Source organism: Sebastes umbrosus, chromosome 13, assembly GCF_015220745.1.
Source record: "Sebastes umbrosus isolate fSebUmb1 chromosome 13, fSebUmb1.pri, whole genome shotgun sequence".
Classification (NCBI taxonomy): domain Eukaryota; kingdom Metazoa; phylum Chordata; class Actinopteri; order Perciformes; family Sebastidae; genus Sebastes; species Sebastes umbrosus.
Genome location: NC_051281.1, coordinates 5,103,173 through 5,121,424, shown reverse-complemented (window position 1 = coordinate 5,121,424; position 18,252 = coordinate 5,103,173). Strand labels below are relative to the sequence as shown.

The 18,252-nt window shown below is 41.2% G+C and overlaps 1 protein-coding gene and 1 long non-coding RNA gene across 2 annotated transcripts; one reads left to right on the top strand and one right to left on the bottom strand.

The window, feature by feature from the left end:
- Positions 1 to 239: 239 nt before the first annotated feature.
- Positions 240 to 16,222, top strand: LOC119500735. Its single transcript, XR_005209679.1, has 3 exons — positions 240 to 456; positions 737 to 789; positions 16,086 to 16,222. It is a non-coding gene; the product is annotated as an uncharacterized LOC119500735 (long non-coding RNA).
- On the bottom strand, positions 1,260 to 16,651 carry f5 (coagulation factor V). Its single transcript, XM_037790613.1, has 25 exons — positions 16,067 to 16,651; positions 14,958 to 15,040; positions 13,860 to 13,982; positions 13,091 to 13,303; positions 12,836 to 12,991; positions 11,851 to 12,072; positions 11,592 to 11,757; positions 10,966 to 11,146; positions 10,454 to 10,550; positions 10,154 to 10,359; positions 9,872 to 10,019; positions 9,547 to 9,759; positions 6,962 to 8,975; positions 6,703 to 6,871; positions 5,493 to 5,729; positions 4,919 to 5,135; positions 4,056 to 4,235; positions 3,770 to 3,886; positions 3,607 to 3,678; positions 3,384 to 3,469; positions 3,136 to 3,291; positions 2,899 to 3,043; positions 2,326 to 2,477; positions 1,960 to 2,142; positions 1,260 to 1,866 (listed from the first exon to the last, which is right to left on the bottom strand). Exons 1-25 carry the CDS (start codon positions 16,225 to 16,227, stop codon positions 1,720 to 1,722), a joined length of 5,844 nt encoding a protein of 1,947 aa, XP_037646541.1. The 5' UTR covers positions 16,228 to 16,651; the 3' UTR covers positions 1,260 to 1,719.
- Positions 16,652 to 18,252: the final 1,601 nt, after the last annotated feature.

Sequence of the window (18,252 nt, the reverse complement as noted above, 5' to 3'; positions counted from 1 at the left end):
TGCTAATGAAGAGATAATACAATATAAATATACAAAATATAAAAGATAGTACAATATACAAAAATACAATATGTATATTGGCGAGATGCCAGTTTTGCCAGATGCCAGATTATTGCACAAAGTGTCCAGCATATGTTATTGCACATCATTTTACAGTCTTTAATGCACAAACGTTACTCATAATGAGTATTAGTAGTATTATACTTATAGACAGAACCTCATCACACTGACATGAAATCATTTAGTCTCAGCCTGATCTTCAGCAGAGGTGAAGTTGGAGTGACATCTGGTGGTGCGCTGTCACAATTGCACAATAGACACTAGTAAGGGCACTAAGCAGCAGATCAGGCACTTGTTAGGTGAGATGATAAAGGTAGTAGGTGTGTCAGTGTCAGGTGATGCACCAGGAAGAGACCACTGGAGCAAGAGAGAGGCAGCATGGTGATGTATTTTGATGTAAGTTTTTATTTTGAAGTCCTACCTTTGCTTTCATGAGTAGTAGGATGATTTCCCCCCAAAATGTTCAGGAAAACAAATAGTTTGAGCTTGACAGTCAACTTATTGCTTGCTTCTGAGCTTTCAACCGTGTCACAGTCTTCATCAGCATGTATGATACGGTGGAAAGGTCTGATACAAGCAAGTAAGTGGACCTTGAGTTGAGGTTGTGAACTATCATGGTTTGACTAAAAGACTCCTAAAACTGTCATTTACAGCATGCCCTTTCCTCTCCCACCAGGTGCTCCATGAAGTTTCATCATCCTGAATAAGTGGATAAACAACGCTACCAATGTAAGTACATCACTAGTCTTTCTCCGGACATAGTTGTAGCCTATTATTTGTCTTTTTTTTTTTAAATTACATCCCCTTAGTGTCACTTGTTTCCCAGACGTGAAGCGACAGTATTCCCACAGCTCCCCAGACAGCCAGTTGTCCATCAATAAAGCTATCTGTGAGTTGATTTGTCTTCACAGATCAGAAGCACGCAGGGCAGCCACGCTGAGACTTTCACACCTCTGGTGCCCAGTTTAACATGGTCAGCAAATGGACAAACATGCCATGTGTTTGCAGCTGCACGTGTCCGTTGACTCTGGAGGCCCTGAGCTGCTGCTTAAAGAGCGGCTCGGCCCCAGCAGAGGTGCTGAAAGTGACACCTTCGAGACACCCTGGGAAGATATCAGTGGCACTCATACTTGGAAGACACACAGAATCCATTAAATAGATTTATGTACTCGTACGTCACTGAGCCCGACACCGAAAAATAAGAATATTAATCATATTTATTAAAATATAAATTATACAATCTCTACTTACATATTTACATCCATTTATAGTCATTTGTGATAGACAAAATGAAAATATATTATCTCAAAAACATGTAAAACTATTGACAAAAGGGTTAATATTACTCACATGTACAGCACTTACAAATGAGTTTTACAACTATTTTAACTGGGTATATATTCGGCACATAGGATGAGTTAAAAAAAATGGCCTATAAGTAATAAAAGTATGTTTTCTTTTGCTTGAACACAAAGGCTGTGAGTTAGTATATTTCTGTATGTAGTATCCTCCATATATGACCGTTATGTGTGGGAGTGGATGTGCATATGTCTGGGCTTACGCTACATGATTCAGTCAGCATGTGTGTTAACTTGCATGTGCATGGTTGACTTGACCTGTCAACATTTGGTATGGATGTGTCTGTCTGTGTGTATATTATCACTCAAAGTCACAGCCCAGCAGCTCTATTCTCATGGTGATGGAGTTCATCCAGCTTCTGGGGATGATTCGGATGAAACGGGCGAAAATAGGAGGGTAGATGTAGTTCTTCACGTGTTCGTTGTTATCTGTATTTCCCCAAAAAGTCTGGATTTGATGAGAGAGAGAGAAAGATATTGTTTAGTCTGATATAACTCCAGTCACCAGTGAACTGGTTCATGTGATTTTATCACCGCTCACCTTGGAAGAGATGCTCTCATCGTCTGTGTAGCGGCTCCAGTGCATCCCATCGTTGCCGTACTGCAGAGCGTAGGACATGACGTACTTCTCTTTCCCCAGAGACTTGGCTCCTTGCGTTATGATACCTGTGATCTTTGTAATTTCGGGCAGCTCCACCTGAAGCCACTGATTCATGTCACTGTACTGTGGAGGAGAGGTTTAGATAGAGATAATAAGTTTGACAGGTTGAAGGAATTAGTGTGCTATTTAATTCACAATGCACACATTTTCAGATCACTCCGATCCTGCGTTATACAGGAACAGTGACATTCTACCTGAAGCTCACTTCATTATGACCTGTCATCATGTCAGTGTTAGGATTTGTACCTTAGCCTGCCATGCATTGACGGAGCCCTGTTTGTTGAGGCGTGCGAAAGAGGATTTCCAAGCTCCAGCGTACCAGCTGGAAGCCGTGGAGCTGGCTGTGATGCTATGGTCTTCTATTGCTCTGCTCTGCATCCCCAGAGGCACCGAGCAGCCTGAGGCAGGAGTCAGAAATGTCACATTTAAAGATTTGTTTGGGGGCATTTTCACCGTTTATTTGACAGAGTAGAAATGGGGGAAAGAGAGAGAGGGAGGGGTGTGACATGCAACAAAGGTCTCAAGACTGGAACCCGGAACGCTGCTGTTATATGGCATGAACTATAACCACTCAGCTACCAAGGCGCTACATACTTCTGAGTAATTTTATCTGGCCCTAACAAAAACAAACTAAAAAAACTAAAACTAAACACACTCTGAAAACTAACTAAACTAAATAAAAATCGAAAAGTAAAACCTAAAATAAAATAAAAACTAATTGAAAATTCAAAGCTATTATAACCTTGACGCACACAAAAATTTCCCCACGGGGACAATAAAAGTATATCCTATCTTATCTTATTTACAGTGACGTCTTACCGTCAAGCTCACAGCCATAGAACTCCATGCGGACGGTGGCCTTGTTGTGCCACTTGATGGGGTGCAGCCTGATGAACCGTCCAATCACAGGAGGAAAGAAGGTGTTTGTCTTTACCTCATTGGCATCCTGATTCCCAGTGAATACCTGGTGAGAGACAGACAGAGAGAAGTAAATAAGTGATCACACACTTCTCTCTTAGTTTGTAGCTGATTGCATTGTGATCAAACTTCTCCCACCTTCCTGAAGCTCCTGCTGTCGCCCTTATAGAAGATCCACTTCCGGCGGTCGGTGCTGTAGGAGATGGTGTACTCCACCACATACTGCGAATAGAACATCTCCCTGGCTCCCTGTGTGGCCACCTGGCTTATCACAACTGGCCGCTGGAAGTCCACCTGCACAGGGGAGAGTCCAGATTGTATTCACATAGAAAGCAAGCGCACATATGTAATCAAACACGCACACTTATAACACCTACAACACACACCTGAATCCAGCTCCTGTTCTGTTCTGTGCTCCATGCGTTGTATTTCCCCGGGTTGTTCAGTCTGGCAAGATGTGGCTCCCAGTATCCTTCAAAGATGGAAATATATAAATAACATTCCTCTAGTGACATATTTGCTTATAACTATACTGGAATAATTTCATTGTGATGTTAGTAGGATAACAGTGCATTTGTTGTCAATAGTGACAGGAGGAGGCGTGGCTACTTCTAGTGTTGATTGCTGTGATCTGCTCGTCTTTCACGCTGCTTGATTCTAAACCCAGCGAGCGGAAGCAGTCTGGGAGGAAACATAAAAGCAATATTTCAGTATTAAAACACAACACAACAGTATGTCTAAATGCTGCAGAGTTGTGTTTAGTTGTTTGTACCATTATCTAGAACCAGAAAGAGGGTCTGCATGCCCTTCTGTTGGCTGAAACCGACCTCCGTCTCCAGCTGCCACAGGCCAGGTTTGGATGGATACATCTCCAGAGTAGCAAAGCTCCCTGCAAGGACAGTTTGGTAAAGTTGAAACACATTGTCTCTGCTATGATGTTGACATCAAATATCACCGGTAACTATTCTCTGCTTTACAACATCTTTGACGTATTGTCAATCCAAATAGACTTCTATTCATAATGAAAGCACAAAAGCAACAGATGTTATGTTGCTCACCAGGTAGCAGCGGGTAGACGGCCTGTCTGTAGCTGGTGATCTTCTTGTGGATGAACGTCTGTCCGTGGAAGTGGACGCTCTGAAAGTCTTTGGGAGAACCCATGTTGATCAGGTGCCAGCACACCAGCTGGTCGGTGTACATCCTCAGGCCCTTCAGGTTGTATGTAATGCCATTGATGGCTAGGGAAACAACAGACAGAAAGACATTTATCATTTCTGTTCTGTAACTGATAAATCTTGAATGCATGGAAGAAATTGCAACTCAGTCATTACTACCTACAATACCATATTTGATACACTGATATATTATTAACTGTGGATGTACATACTGTGTTTAAATTAGCATGTTATATCATTTTGGTTATCATATTTAAAAGATCTGGGTTGGAGGATCATTTAAAGGAGCAGTGTGTAGGATCTGGCGGTATATAGCGGTGAGGTTGCAGATTGCAACCAGCTGAAGCCTCTCATGTGTGCCAAGCGTGTAGAAGAACTATGGTGGCCAAAAACACAAATGGCTTAGAGTGTGTGTGAACGTGGGAAGTGAGTGGTGAAGCAAGAGAGAGAGAGTGGAAGCGACAGCAGCGAGTAACGTTTTCGACTCTGGCCCAAGCAGGAAACGTTAAGTGTTTGGTTTGTACGTTCGGCAGTGCAACATGGCAGTTTCCGTGAAGAGGACCCGCTACCTATGTAGATATAATCGGCTCATTCTAAGCTAACGGAAACACAACGATTCTTTTTCTTAGGTGATTATACACTAAAGAAAACATACTTATTAATATTATATTCCATTTCTGCCAATAGATTCCTTTAAATGTTACACACGGGTCCTTAATAATAGGCTAGTTGGAGGTCATACTTACAGTGGAACTTGAGGTTGTCCTTGAGGTGGGGGTCCATAACTCTCCTTCGGTTTTTCCTCTGCATCATCTCGTAGTTCTCCTCGTAGTACCAGCTCTGCGACTCATCGAAGGTCATGAAAAGCAGCATGAACTCCCTCATGTTTGGTACCTCTGTGGCCAGGGTGCCCTCTCGACACACCAGCAGAGGCCCAATCAGGCCAGAGTGGATATCCCTTTCCTAAGAGACAGAGCATACATTAAGTTTAATGTTATTATTAAAATGTGAACACAATCCAATGTGCTCAACCTAAACATACACATGTCACAATTAGTTTAATCTTAATTTAAAGCTCCTATATGTAGAATGATTTAGCATCTTTCAAATTATTCTGATGGCATAAATTTGTCTTTGTAGAGAAATTACACAATCCAGCCTGTTCATGTTTTCATTCTGCCACTAGGGGTTGCCACGGTCACAAACTCAAATTCTACATACAGTTCCTTTAATTTGTATTTGTAAATAGCATTTCTCCAATGCCTACCATACTAAACTTATATTTAGCTAATAATTATCTACAAATTACAGATTACTTACAGGATTAACGCCTGAATAGTAGGCCCATGTCCGACAGTGAGACTCCCCTGGCATTGGCCCAACCATAGAATGGACCTTCCATATGTATGTGTAGGTGGTATTGGGTTGAACCTCGTTGTCATATTTATACCAGTACTTAGAGCCATCCTCATAGGACAGACCCTCCGTCTGCTTGGTATAGGAAACCCCTTTTGGGTGTAAGGAGTACGGACGGTGGGCTTTGTTCCTGAACACCACCTACAAGACAAAAAGACACATTATGTGGTTGGATAGGCATGGCTTTAAAGGAATAGTTAGACACTTTGGAAAATAGGCATATTTATTTTTGTGTCGAGAGTTAGATGAAAAGATCAATACAACTCTCATGTCTGTGGGGGAAAATATGAATCGACAGCCAGAAGCCAGTTAGCTTAGTTAAGCACAAAGACTGTAACCAAGTGGGCTACCTCCAGGTCTGAAAAGTGAAGCCAATGTTGAAGTGCCTTAAACTTGCATTCTTTCTAACAGCCAGCAGGGGGCGACTCCTCTGGTTGCAAAAAGAAGTCTGATTGTATAGAAGTCTATGAGAAAATGAGCCTACTTCTCACCTGATGTATTACCTCAGTAAACATTGTAAACATGAGTTTATGGTCTGAAATCGCTAGTTTCAAGTCTTCTTCAATACAGCATTATGTTCATTTAGTGAATTATGGTCCCACTTAGCGTCAACTAGACCATAAAGCAGGGGATGCTTTAGGGCACCTGTGATTGACAGGTCGCTACCACGCCATTGTTCGTGTTTTCGTCTTAACACTTTAACCCTTTCACAGTGCGTTTTCAGTTCATGAAAATGAATTATAACCTTTTTGGTTGCCTAAAAATGACTTATTTAGCGTTCGGTTGTACTTAGCTCTACCTACGTCATTCTGGTTGCAAAGAACCAAGATGGCGACGGCCAAAATGCCGAACTTGAGGCTTCAAAATGGCAGTCCACAAACCAACAGATGACGTCACCGTGACTACATCCATTTCTTATATACATCTATTGATTTAACAAGTTAATTAGTGAGCTTTAGAGATGGCAGATGGATTGTTACCTTTGGACGGAGAATGACTAGCCATTCCCCCCGTTTTCAGTCTTTGTACTAAGCTAAGCTAACTGGCTGTTGGGTATAAAATTAGAAAATGTGAGATCCCAGAAGAGTTATACAGATTATGCTGCCAGTCTTACCATGATGCTTTGTTCGACCTCCGCCTTGATGACCGGTCCCAGGATGCCCAGATGCTCATCCATCTCTCCACGGATGTCCGGCGTGCTGAAGCTGCTGTCCAAGTAAGCTCGGAAAACCACTTTGGTGAACTTTGTTTGTCTGCTGTCTTGTTGCGAATTGTCTTGCCTTCTGTGGTGACAACAGGACCTTATTTCAGCTTCATTCCTGCTTTAGTCATATCTTTTCAAATGTCATATGAGCTTTTCTTGCTGAACTTACCTCTGTCCGTAGCCAGCGTAGTCCCACTCAACCTCCTCTGCAGCGATGAAGTAAGTCTTCACATTTGGGCCTGAGAATTTCAAGTAGTATTTGGTGGTGTCATCCAGGTTGAGATTCTTGATGTCTTCATGACCGCTGTAAGGGTCTATGTAGGTTACATACTCATATTCATCTGCGTTCACATTTTCCCCCTCCAGCTGTAGATGATCCGGATCGTCCCCGGGAACATACAGCTCGTAGTCACTGAAATCGGGCCGGGGCACGCCGATGACCACAGGCTCGTTAATGAGCTGCTTCTCATCAGAGACAGGTTGTGGAGGAATGGGTCGTGACCCACGCGGGGTTAGACCTGGATTGAATCCACGAGGGGAGAATGGTAAGCCAATCCTGGCTTGAGCCTTGTACTCCTTCCTCCTCTTTGTTTTCATGCCTTGGCCCTTCTGGGGCCACTGTCGCATGTTCACCTTCTTGGTCTTCTTTTTTGGAATTGGCGTCGTTTTAGGGGTTTCTTTCCCGAAATATTTCATCATGTAGTCGGGAATCTCCACAAGTTCCGTTTGGTGAGTTCCCTCATAAGTCCAGTTGTGGCCCACCGTTTTGACGGAGGTGGTTTTAATCACCTCTGTTTGGTTTTCTGTGAGGTAGATGAGCACTTCTTCCATGCTCTCAGAATCGCTTACTGCATAACTGGAGAGGGACTGGGTCTCATTGGAGAAACGTTCTGCAGAAGATGTGCGGTTCAACTCATCAAGAAGAGCTGTGACATTCTCCCTACTCTCTAAAATAATCTCCTCTGATGAATTTGATCTGGATATATTCACTGTGACATTCTGGGGCCCAGTTTCGAGCAAAACGTTTGTTACATTTTCTATGCTGGAATTGGCTGGAATAGTCACATTTTCAGAGGAATTAATTTTAAGTGCATGCTCCGGCTTTGCTGTGGTGATCAGGGAGTCATTGTCACTGGTTTTGTTCTCCACCCCCAACTCTAAGATGGTCAAGTTGCTTCTGTCTACGCTGCTAATGTTAAACTCTCCAACATCAGCTGTTATAATAGACGATGAACGGTTTGTTCCATCTGCTGACACGTTAGCCGCTGTGCTATTCACATCATCCTTGGTTGCGTTGCCCTCTGGCGTACTCTGATTGTTGGTGCTGGTATTGGATAGCGGCACAGAGTAAGAAAACACGTCCCCTCTGGTGAGTCTCTCCTCGGAGTCCTCCTCCAAGATCACGTCCTCAGAAGTCTGGTTATCACCAGTCAGGGTTGCATTCATTCTTTCAGTGTCCAAGATGGAGCTTGAATTTAAAGTTACAGTAAGATTGGCAGTTTCTTGTAGTGTTACCGTAAAATTGGTAATCTCTGCAACAACACTGCTATTTGTAGTTATGCTGTCATTCTTGAGTAATATATCTGGGCTATAAAAAGTGGTTATGTTCTCTGTTTTATTCACAGAAGAATTGCCAAAAGTTGATGGCGTACTACTGTTGTGCATATGTGTTGTATTCTCACTGATGCTTTGGTTCAGCAAATTAACTGCTGTAAGGTTTAATCCATCTGTCTCATTCCAGTTTGAAAATAATGTCTCATTTAGTGCATTTGGCTCTGAAATAGAGGTCACACTTATATCCTTTGTCTCCTTGTAGTTAAAGGTGATATCCATATCTCTGTCAACATCAATAACATCATAGTCGAGGAAAGAGAGGTCCAGCTCCTCCACATCTGTGTCAATAGTTTGGTTCTTCTTAGACCTGAGACCTAATTCGTCTGCAAACATTTCCGTGTAAATGTCTGGCTCCTTGGGCGTTTCTTTTGCAGGTTTTGGCTTCTCTTCTTTCTTCTTGATCTCATCCAAGCTCATAGGGTTCCACTCGGTAAATTCTTTGTTCACCGTTGGATCGTCGTAGTCGTTGTACTCATACATGCGGTCGCGATAGCACTCGACATCCTGGAACTTAACACGCATTCCTTTGGTTGTCTCATGGGAATTCAGGGAAGCGAGGAGCCAGACACCTGGTTCAAGAGAGACACAAAAAAATCATCCATGAAACACTAAGCAGCTGTCTTTTTTCATGTGCAGTTTTCAAGTTTCGGATGGTGGCACAATGGTCTCTATGGACTTACACATAGTCCTACATATATGTACGAATATATATATATATATTATTTTAAAGCTACTACAAGGAACTTTTATTTTGTGTTGATTCTGGCGGTCCCTGTGGACAAAAGCGGTAGTGTTTCCGAGAACCAGAGTCCCTTTAGAAAACCTCTAATTTTACTGCAGCAGGGTCTGACAGTCTGTCCCAGTCAGTCCTGGTTCTGGTTCTCCAGTTGGAGTCTGAGCTAAAGGAGTTTAGTCTGATTTCAAGTGGAATCGGACCAGATTCAGGCATTCAGAATAACTAAATAGAAATAGCCAATATTCTCGCTGATCATCTCGTTTGCTTGCGTAGGTGAAATTGACACTGGTTCATCACCAGTAAAAAGTTCCTTGTAGTAACTTTAAAAGTATCCCTGCAGATGAAATATTTGGGTACACAATACATAATTTGACTAAAAAAAGGCACCGTAAGCCCTGACTGACCAATGTTGTCCATGTTCATCGTGATGGTCTCTCCAGTCATAGGGTAGAGGCTGAGGATGTCCTCTGTCCGCCCATTCACCTCAAATGGATGGCCATAGAAAGTAGCCGTCTGGATGTAGTCCTGTGCTCCAATGCTGGACACGTGCCATGTTGCAATCTCACCGTTGCAGAAGCCCAAGAGCGGGCCGCTCTCAAACACATAGCCATTAATTGCTGTGAGGAAATTTACATGACAGGCAACACAGTTAGATATATGAAGAAATAATGGAGTGAATATTATCAGATCTTTCAGGATGAGCTTCAATCCGATTATGGATAAACTTACTGTGCATGACATTGGACTTATAAAAGTCCGGGTCTGCCTTGTTGACTCTGGATCGATCGCAGTATTGGCGAATGTTTTCATCCACATACCAACTCTTGTTCTCATCGAATACAGCCAACATAGCATGCTGCTCCTTGTCTGCCTTCAGCTACAAACCAAACACATAGTTTTGATTGTTACATACTACTGTGTACATTTGTTAAACTGATATCAATAGACCAACCGATTGACAGACAGACCAACATTGCCATCTCTTGAGCCATGCCGCTAGCATCTTTTTACCTGCACACCCCTGATATTGAGGGACCGACTCTTGCAGATGAGGATTTGTCCGATCAGTCCCGAGGCGATGTCTCGCGGTGTGTCCACTGCGCTGTGGTACAGTCGTGTCAGACATCGAGAGTCTGCGTCGAAAGGCTCGTCCTCGTCGACCACTTTCCATATGTAGGTGTGTGTCTCACCTGGCTGAACGCCATGAGAATGGTTGCCTGGCAAACACATCGAGATATCAATTTAATTGTAATCTTTTTATAAAATGAAACCAGTGTATTAAGTGTTTTAGTGTGAGGAGAGATTTAGTACCTCCTGCTGGGTAGTTGACTCCTTCATCTGACTTCTCTATCGTCAGTCCATGTGGGTAGATGCTGTAGGGCCTGGAGGCCATGTTCTTAAAGACAATCTGTAAAAGGATAGGAGGATGTGTGAGGACACGCCGTCTGTAGACACTAGACAATGATAAATAAATGCCTGATAAGCTGAGTATTCGAATGACACATGATTCGTGAGTTGGCTTTGCACTCACAGTCACTGATTTGAAATACCACTGACTATTAAAGTGCTGACTTTCAGCTTTAATTTGATAGTGTTTATATCCACAGCTGATGAACTGTGTAGAAACTGCAGCCGTTTTTAATCTAAAAGATTTTCAAGGTCATGGCTGAATATTTAGATGATTTCCAGAATGTGGATGAGGTCTTTGAATTCGATGATATTGTATTTTTTTGGTGTTCTGTAATGTAGTGTGTTATGAGTGGCACTTTGTGTTATAATTTTGCTGATAAGGTGCTATAAAATTCGATTTGAATTGATCTCACCTTGATGACATCTCTGATTTGCGCTTTGATCACCGGGCCCAAGATGCCGAGCTCATTTTTCCTTTGCTTGGACTCTAACTTCTCGGTGAATGACTCATTTTTGTACAGCGTGTACACGGCCTTCTTGTACTTCCCACCGATGCGTGTCGAGGACTGTCTCAGGTACTGGAACTTAAAGTCCCTATACAGAAAAAAGATAAGAGGTTTCATTTAATTTTGACACATTGATATAACTTCCATAAAATAGCGAGACCGTTTAAAACGCTGTAATTCAAGCTGTGTGACACTGGTGTTTTTAATCGGTGCAAAACTGTTCTTCTAGTTCAAATCGGGCTTAAATAGTTTAGAGATTGCAGCAGAGTGAAAGACGGAAAATAACTCCTAATATGTTTAGCCTAAAGCAGGTTTAGTGGGAAGAGACACTCTAATCAGCAGCACTATATTATCCCTTTTGACAATAAACAGAACAATTGTATCTTAGGTCATTTAAATGCAATAGTGATTCATTAAAATACCACAGTAGCGCCTTAAACACAAAGGATATACTTTGCTACAGAGGGATGTCTGATTAGTTTGCATGTGCACTTTTAAAAATGCCATAAAATGTATCTGTAAATGCTTCTTACTCGTCAACGTGTTCTGGCATATTCGGTGCATAGTCCCAGACAATCTCCTCAGCAGCTATGTAGTATATCCACTCCCTGCTGTATCGTTTCTGTTCAGTGGTCATCCGTCGCAGGGGCGCTTTGAAGCCGTCACACTTTTTCACATCCACGAAACCATGCATGCCAGCTGCAAACAATGCAGAAACACATTTATTCCTTGTAAATATATTTCATGGTGGATGATGGATCTATTCATCTCATGAGTAGAGGAAACACGTACCCTCCATGTGCTTGATGGTGTGAGAGGAGAGCAGCCAGCGGCCTGTGTGGAGCGCCACCATGCTGGCGGTGGCAGTGGAGCCGCTGATCAGGCCCACTGATGACACTTTATGGCTGTTCTGCTGCAGCACCTGCCCGTTCATGTGCACTGAGAACACCTCGGGCTCTGAGCTCATACCCAGCAGGTGCAGGCTCACAGAGGCATAGGCACACATACTGACGTCTGCACAGAAAAGAGGAAACTGTTGGTCACGTTGTGTGTATTTATCATTGAAATCCTTTGCTGGACATCCTGTACACCACATACCGTACACAGTGACCTGTGCCACTCACCATGAGTCTGTACATATAAACAGTGCTGGAGGAAGTATTTAGTAGTAGCCACAACGGTAAAATAATACATCACTATTAAAGCTCCTGTGTTCCAAATTAGAAATAAGGAAGTATTCAATTAATATTAAACTATAATTAAACTATTTTTCTGACTTATTATTGACTAAACCAGTGGTTCTTAACCTTTTCAAGTCGCGACATAAACAGATGGGAAAAAGCATTCCCCAGTCTAGTTATTAGACCTCGTCTGGCGATCCTCAGAAATTATCTTGCGATCCCCTTGGGGGTTCCAACCCCCAGGTTGAGAACCACTGGACTAATCTATTAATCAAAAAAATAATCAAGAGATTAATTAACAATGAAAAAATAGGCGTGTTCCTGCCCTATACATATCAAACAAAAAAATACTGTCTGGGGTTTAAGTCATCACTGTCAGTTTAACCCATGATAGCGTGAACCATCAGTTTTGTTGTTATGGATACTGACAGTTAATTACACACTGGTCTGTCTATTAACCAGAACTCAGTCTGAGGTGTCCTGATGTGTCATCTGCGTATCATGTTTTTAAAAAAAAATCTCCAAGGATACCTGAACAACTGACTGACTGGCTCACTCTCTAACTCAATGAGTGCTAAATGACTGGACAGACTAACCAGGTAGAGATCCCATCGTGTATCCGTTGATGGTGTATTTCACATTGTTGCCGTAGCTGTATGGTTTGTACTTGCTCTCTCTCTCATCAAACACCCCGAAGAGGAACACATACTCCTGGTGGACGGCTTTCTGTTTCCCCGACTCATCCAGACTGCCTGAGAGAGAGAAAGAATGGGAGAGAGAGATTATGTACTGTAGGTGCAGTGGAAACTGATATTTTGTTACTTGAAACACAGCCTCGTTTTGCTGCTTACCAGGCTTGCAGATGAGTAAAGCACCAATGAGGCCTGAGTTGTAGTCCTGCACAACATTTTTGTGGGAGATGTAGGTGTAGGTGAGACAGGTGGGGTCATGTTGCTGTGGAGCAACCTGTGACGTCACCTCCCAGTAGTAAACGTGTTCTCTGTTCGGCTGCACTACATCATCCTCTTTCTCTTTCTGTGATGTGTTGTCAAAGTAGTGGGCTCCTGCAAAAACAAACGGAGCATTCAGTTTGAATAAGAGCAAAAAAAGGTCTAACAATTAATTAAATACCATTGCCGAGCAGAGGTCTGAAGGGATTATCGACTTTTCTAATAAAATTTGTGACTCAAGTCCCTAAAAAAAGACTAAATGAAGAGTTTCCTGCAAGCTTTTGTTTAATTTTGAATTCTTCTGCACTCTGACTTTTGCATTAAGAGCAAATTAAGGAGCGCTTATTGTTAATTTCCTTCATCCACAATAGCAGAAATGTCCTGTTATTCCTCTCTGCTGGACACAGACAGTGATTTCCTAAGGCTTAGCGATGAGTCCTGTTGGACTTCAGTACCGTCTACTTTGATAATCTGCCTGTCCTGGTTAATATTTTAGAAAAAGACAAACAAGGTTGTTTGTTGTGTTGGCCAATCTTGTGTAATTATTGGAATGAGTAACATCATGAGCGCCCACAATGACCCTAACAGACAGCGTTGCAGAGTGTTACTGCTGTCTTTGGGTTCGACACAGCTGTCGGACTCATGTGCAGCTGGGTTAACAGACACCCACCTTCTGACTGTTTCCCGTAAGCGACCCCGTGTGGGTGGATGCTGTGCGGTCCGGTGGCCATGTTTCTGAAAGTGACCACAATAGTCTCGCCCTGCTCCGCCCTCAGTGTGGGTCCGAGGAGACCTGCAGAGGAAAGACACGCTTAGGTTTATTTGGAATCGTGCATGTTTTTGTACATCATCATGACGTAAACGTGATGTAAAGTCATACTGAATCATCAACGACAAATGTAATTTCACAATCTGCCCATATACTTTAATGTTCTCTTATTTACCTGATGCTTTCCTAGAAAGGAATTAATATGTAACTGTTATTTCTAAGGAACATTCCTGGAGAGCAAAATGTACTCATTATAAGGAAAATGGAAAAAGTATTCAATTGGTGAAAGTACCAGCTGATTTATAACGTTTGTAATGATAGAAGGAAGTGAAACTGTGACACAGAGTCGGACGTTTTTCTGAACAATCTAGGAAATTCATCTAAAATTGGAAGCTGCTTATTTACGTCACTGCGCTGTGCGACATACTTGCGACACATTAACGGAAAAACTAAATACAGGCTTGTTGTAATATCAGCTTAAGTTTGAAGAACATTTTAGTCTTTCAACTGGAAGGATGAACAACATTCATCCTAAGGATATTCTCTTATTTGTTGTTTTAATTATGGTGGTGGAGCCTGACAAGTCTCTACAAAATCTCCCATACTGTAGGTGTTCATTTGGTTTGAGATCTATGAAGACCATGCTCAACACACTACTCAGTGAAGTCTGTATTGAAGCATCTGCATTTGTTTTGTTTCTACACATTTGTTTGCCCTTTAGTTTCTCCCCCCTCTGTATAATCTGTATATAATGACTATTATTTTGTGTTATTTCTACTAACAAACTGAAATAAATGTACCAGTTGAACACATTTTAATTCCCCCACTAATTACTACCAAAGGACATGTTGAGAAATAACAATTATGTACTGTACATATCAATTCCTTTCTGGGAAAATGATTAGGAAATAAAAGTGAATATCTGAGTGGAAAGGGAATTTATAGAGACAGGAGAAGCCAGACAGACGATGTGTTCATTCATGGAAACCCAAAGTTTACCTAGCCAGGAGGGATGAGTCTTCGCCTGTCTGAAGTCTTCGTCATATTCCCGAAAGACCACTTTCTTATAGGTGGGACCGACCCTAAGGAACGAAGGAAAAACACAAAGTATGAATCAGCACATGAGGGAGACACATGTCGTACCAGATGGATGTCGACCAGACCTAACGTGCAATAATTCAACTGTGAATTAACACTACATTTATACTGTACATGTCAAGAAATATTCTTATATGTTTATTTCTAAATTTTGTTAATACACCTCTAACAATCCACTGCACAAACATGTTTGGACTGATAGATATCCCACCCATGACAATACCCAGAGGGCACACAACTAAAAGGAAAAGAAGTGTACAAAAAAAACACACAAAAAAAACACACAAATATACAAATAAAATAAAATAGTCATAGTTAAAAGAAAATAAACATATAAATAAATAATGACAAATTGTTAGTGGTCTAGGACAGTACACCCTATCATCTAGGTCACTAACATGCATAAAACAAGCACAGGAGTTAAATATAATTCTTATTTATTCTATTCTTGCATTTATATTTAACACACTTCTTAGCATTTATTTATTTGTATTTACTTATTTACACTGGTTATATATTGGATGTGTTTGATGCACATATTTTTACATATTTGTTATTATTCTTATTTTATTATTTATTTGAATTACTCTACATATATTGTGTTATATATTGTAGCATTGTGCACATAATTTCCTTCATTCCTATTTTTCTTATATTTTTTTACTCTTATATATCAGAGCAACTGTATAAATAGTCTTATTTCCCCCCTCGGGGATCAATAAGGTATTTCTGATTTGGATGTTTGTGATCCAGAGTGTCTCTAAATGTGTGTGTTTCAGAGTAAAGCTAATACTATGATAGGTTGAAGAACAAGGCTGCCAAAGAAATTAAACAACTGTTTTTACACGGTACATACAATTTCAATAACAGAAGTCAGATTAGATAAGTTTACAAATTAAAATAATATTAAGAATAAGACAAAAATACAATATAAAATAATGGAATTAGATAATAATTAAAATATCGTCCTCAACACCTTTTGCATGTCTAATTCTTGTAATTCATCCTACCTGTGTGTGTCATTTCCAGAGTAGTTCCAGTCGATCTCAACAGCAGCGATGTAATAGTGTCTCTCCTTGGGTGGCTGCTGGTCTGCTTTGACATGGAGGACAGTCAGAAGAACCAGGACAGGCAGGAGACAGCGAGCTCCAGCCCAGGCACAGAGCCTCATCTCTGTGATCGATCCTCCAGGTGAAACCGGTCTACTCTACAAGTGAAGAAGCTGTGATCTGACAGAGAGGTCTGCTCGGTGCTTTATCTGTCACTGACACACAAACACACACACCCGTTTAAATATCATGTCCCGGGGCAATGAACTGTGTCTGCATAGTTTTTTTCTTCTTGTAATTGAAACCTGATGTGCTTTGCTGTGAGTCATCCCTGAGGGGTGTGCTTATTCCCATCATCTCTGAAAAAACAGTGTTGTAAATTACATTGACAATTTCTCTAACCTCAGAATGTCCCAGGAAAATGATCCTGTAAAAACCACGCCATAACTCAAGAGAAAACATTACTGTGTGTGTGATAGGAGGACGCAACCCATCCCAAACTTTGACAAATTCTTAGATGTAATGTAAACATCTCAGTTTACGTAATTTCATCATGAGCACCTATCAAACCAGGGCCGGCTTAAGACATAGGCCATATAGGCGGTCGCCTATGGGCGCCACTTTCTGGGGGGCGCAGGTCGCCTTAAAAAAAATAATAATTACATTTTTTATTTTTTTATTTAAATAAATAATAATAATATTTTTTAAAAATGCTGGTGGGCGCCCATCCTCTGCATTGAGGTGACAAATAAATACATTAATAAATAAATAAATAAAGACTTTTGACCCATGTAACTCTCTTTCTCACACTTTTTCATCTGCCCGGGCGCACTTATTTGTTAGATTGTAGTGAAACTGACTAAACACTTTTAAGCCAACAATATCAGGGACCAATTGTTTATTTATATCTTATTACATGGCGTTGTTGAATACTCGATTCTGATTGGTTAATCACAGCGTTCTGCGGTCTGTTATGTCTTTATAGCAGACCGTTGCTATGTATAACAGACCGTTGCTATGTATAACAGACCGTTGCTATGTATAGCAGACCGCAGTTCTAATGTCGGACTCTGGCTGACCGTTTTGTGTCAAATTATTGATTTCTTAAGTAAGTAGCCATGTAATAAGTGGGATAATGTACAGCTAGCGGGTCATTGTTGTGAAAGAAACCCCTTCAGGGCTCCGCGTCGGGGTGCGGCATTGCCCTGTCAGGCTTGCTTTAACAACAATGACCGGCTAGCTGTACATTATCCCTTACATAATAAATACAGTCATTTATGAAAAAAAAAATGTTAATTTTGTCTGATGTGTGTTGCGGTTTACGGGGCTAGGTTTAGGGTTCTGGGGGATTGAACCCTAACCCTAGAGCGCCGCCCAAATCCGAATTTCGCCAAGGGCACCAAGAGGGCGAGAGCCATCCCTGTATCAAAAAGTTATATCAGAATAAGTGTTTTAGTTAATAATAACTGCACGTGCCTGAAACAAACTCTGTTAACTTTTTTTCATTCAGAACGATTGCTAAATTTAAGAACGCCTCTCCTTAAAAAAAAAAATCGGTAGAAGACAGATTTATCACCTCTCATCTGGATTATTGCAGTTATCCGTCAGTTATCTGCCAGCCTTATCTCACCAGCAGTTCTTAACTTGTACCAAGAACATACAGTATATTTGTCCTGTTCTATCCTCCTTTCACTGGTTATCAGTAAAATACGGAAATAGTAACTGTGACCACACCCAGCTGTGATGTAGCATGGCGCTGTACTACATAATTGCTGCAGAGGATGTGGAGAAAGCATGCTATCTGGGTGAAGTTAATTAAAGGAGTGTTGTTATGTCTGCTAATGTAGAGCCAATTTTAACTACTTTATATATAACTGAGTAGTTTATAGCAGTACATTTTATAAGTTGATATGTTTTGGATGTCTATCTGCAATGCAAGTAACTTCAAATTACTCAAACCGATTAATCGATTATGAAAATACTTGCAGAAGAATTTAATAGTTGACGACTAATTGATTAATTGTTGCAGCTCTAATTATAGGTTAAGCAGTGTATAGAGTACCCTAATTAAAATTAGCTCCACCTTTACCATCTACCACATTAAAGTGATATACCCAAACAATTATGCAAATCATAATTCAGCAATA

What these genes read in the sequence shown, in the direction of transcription:
- f5 (XM_037790613.1), bottom strand. Translation starts at nt 16,227, where the DNA reads ATGAGGCTCTGTGCCTGGGCTGGAGCTCGCTGTCTCCTGCCTGTCCTG. An exon ending in GGACAACCTCAAGTTCCACT is followed by an intron (nt 4,236 to 4,918) that starts GTAAGTATGACC and finishes TTGTTTCCCTAG; the next exon opens with CCATCAATGGCATTACATAC. An exon ending in CTATGGCTGTGAGCTTGACG is followed by an intron (nt 2,478 to 2,898) that starts GTAAGACGTCAC and finishes CTCCTGCCTCAG; the next exon opens with GCTGCTCGGTGCCTCTGGGG.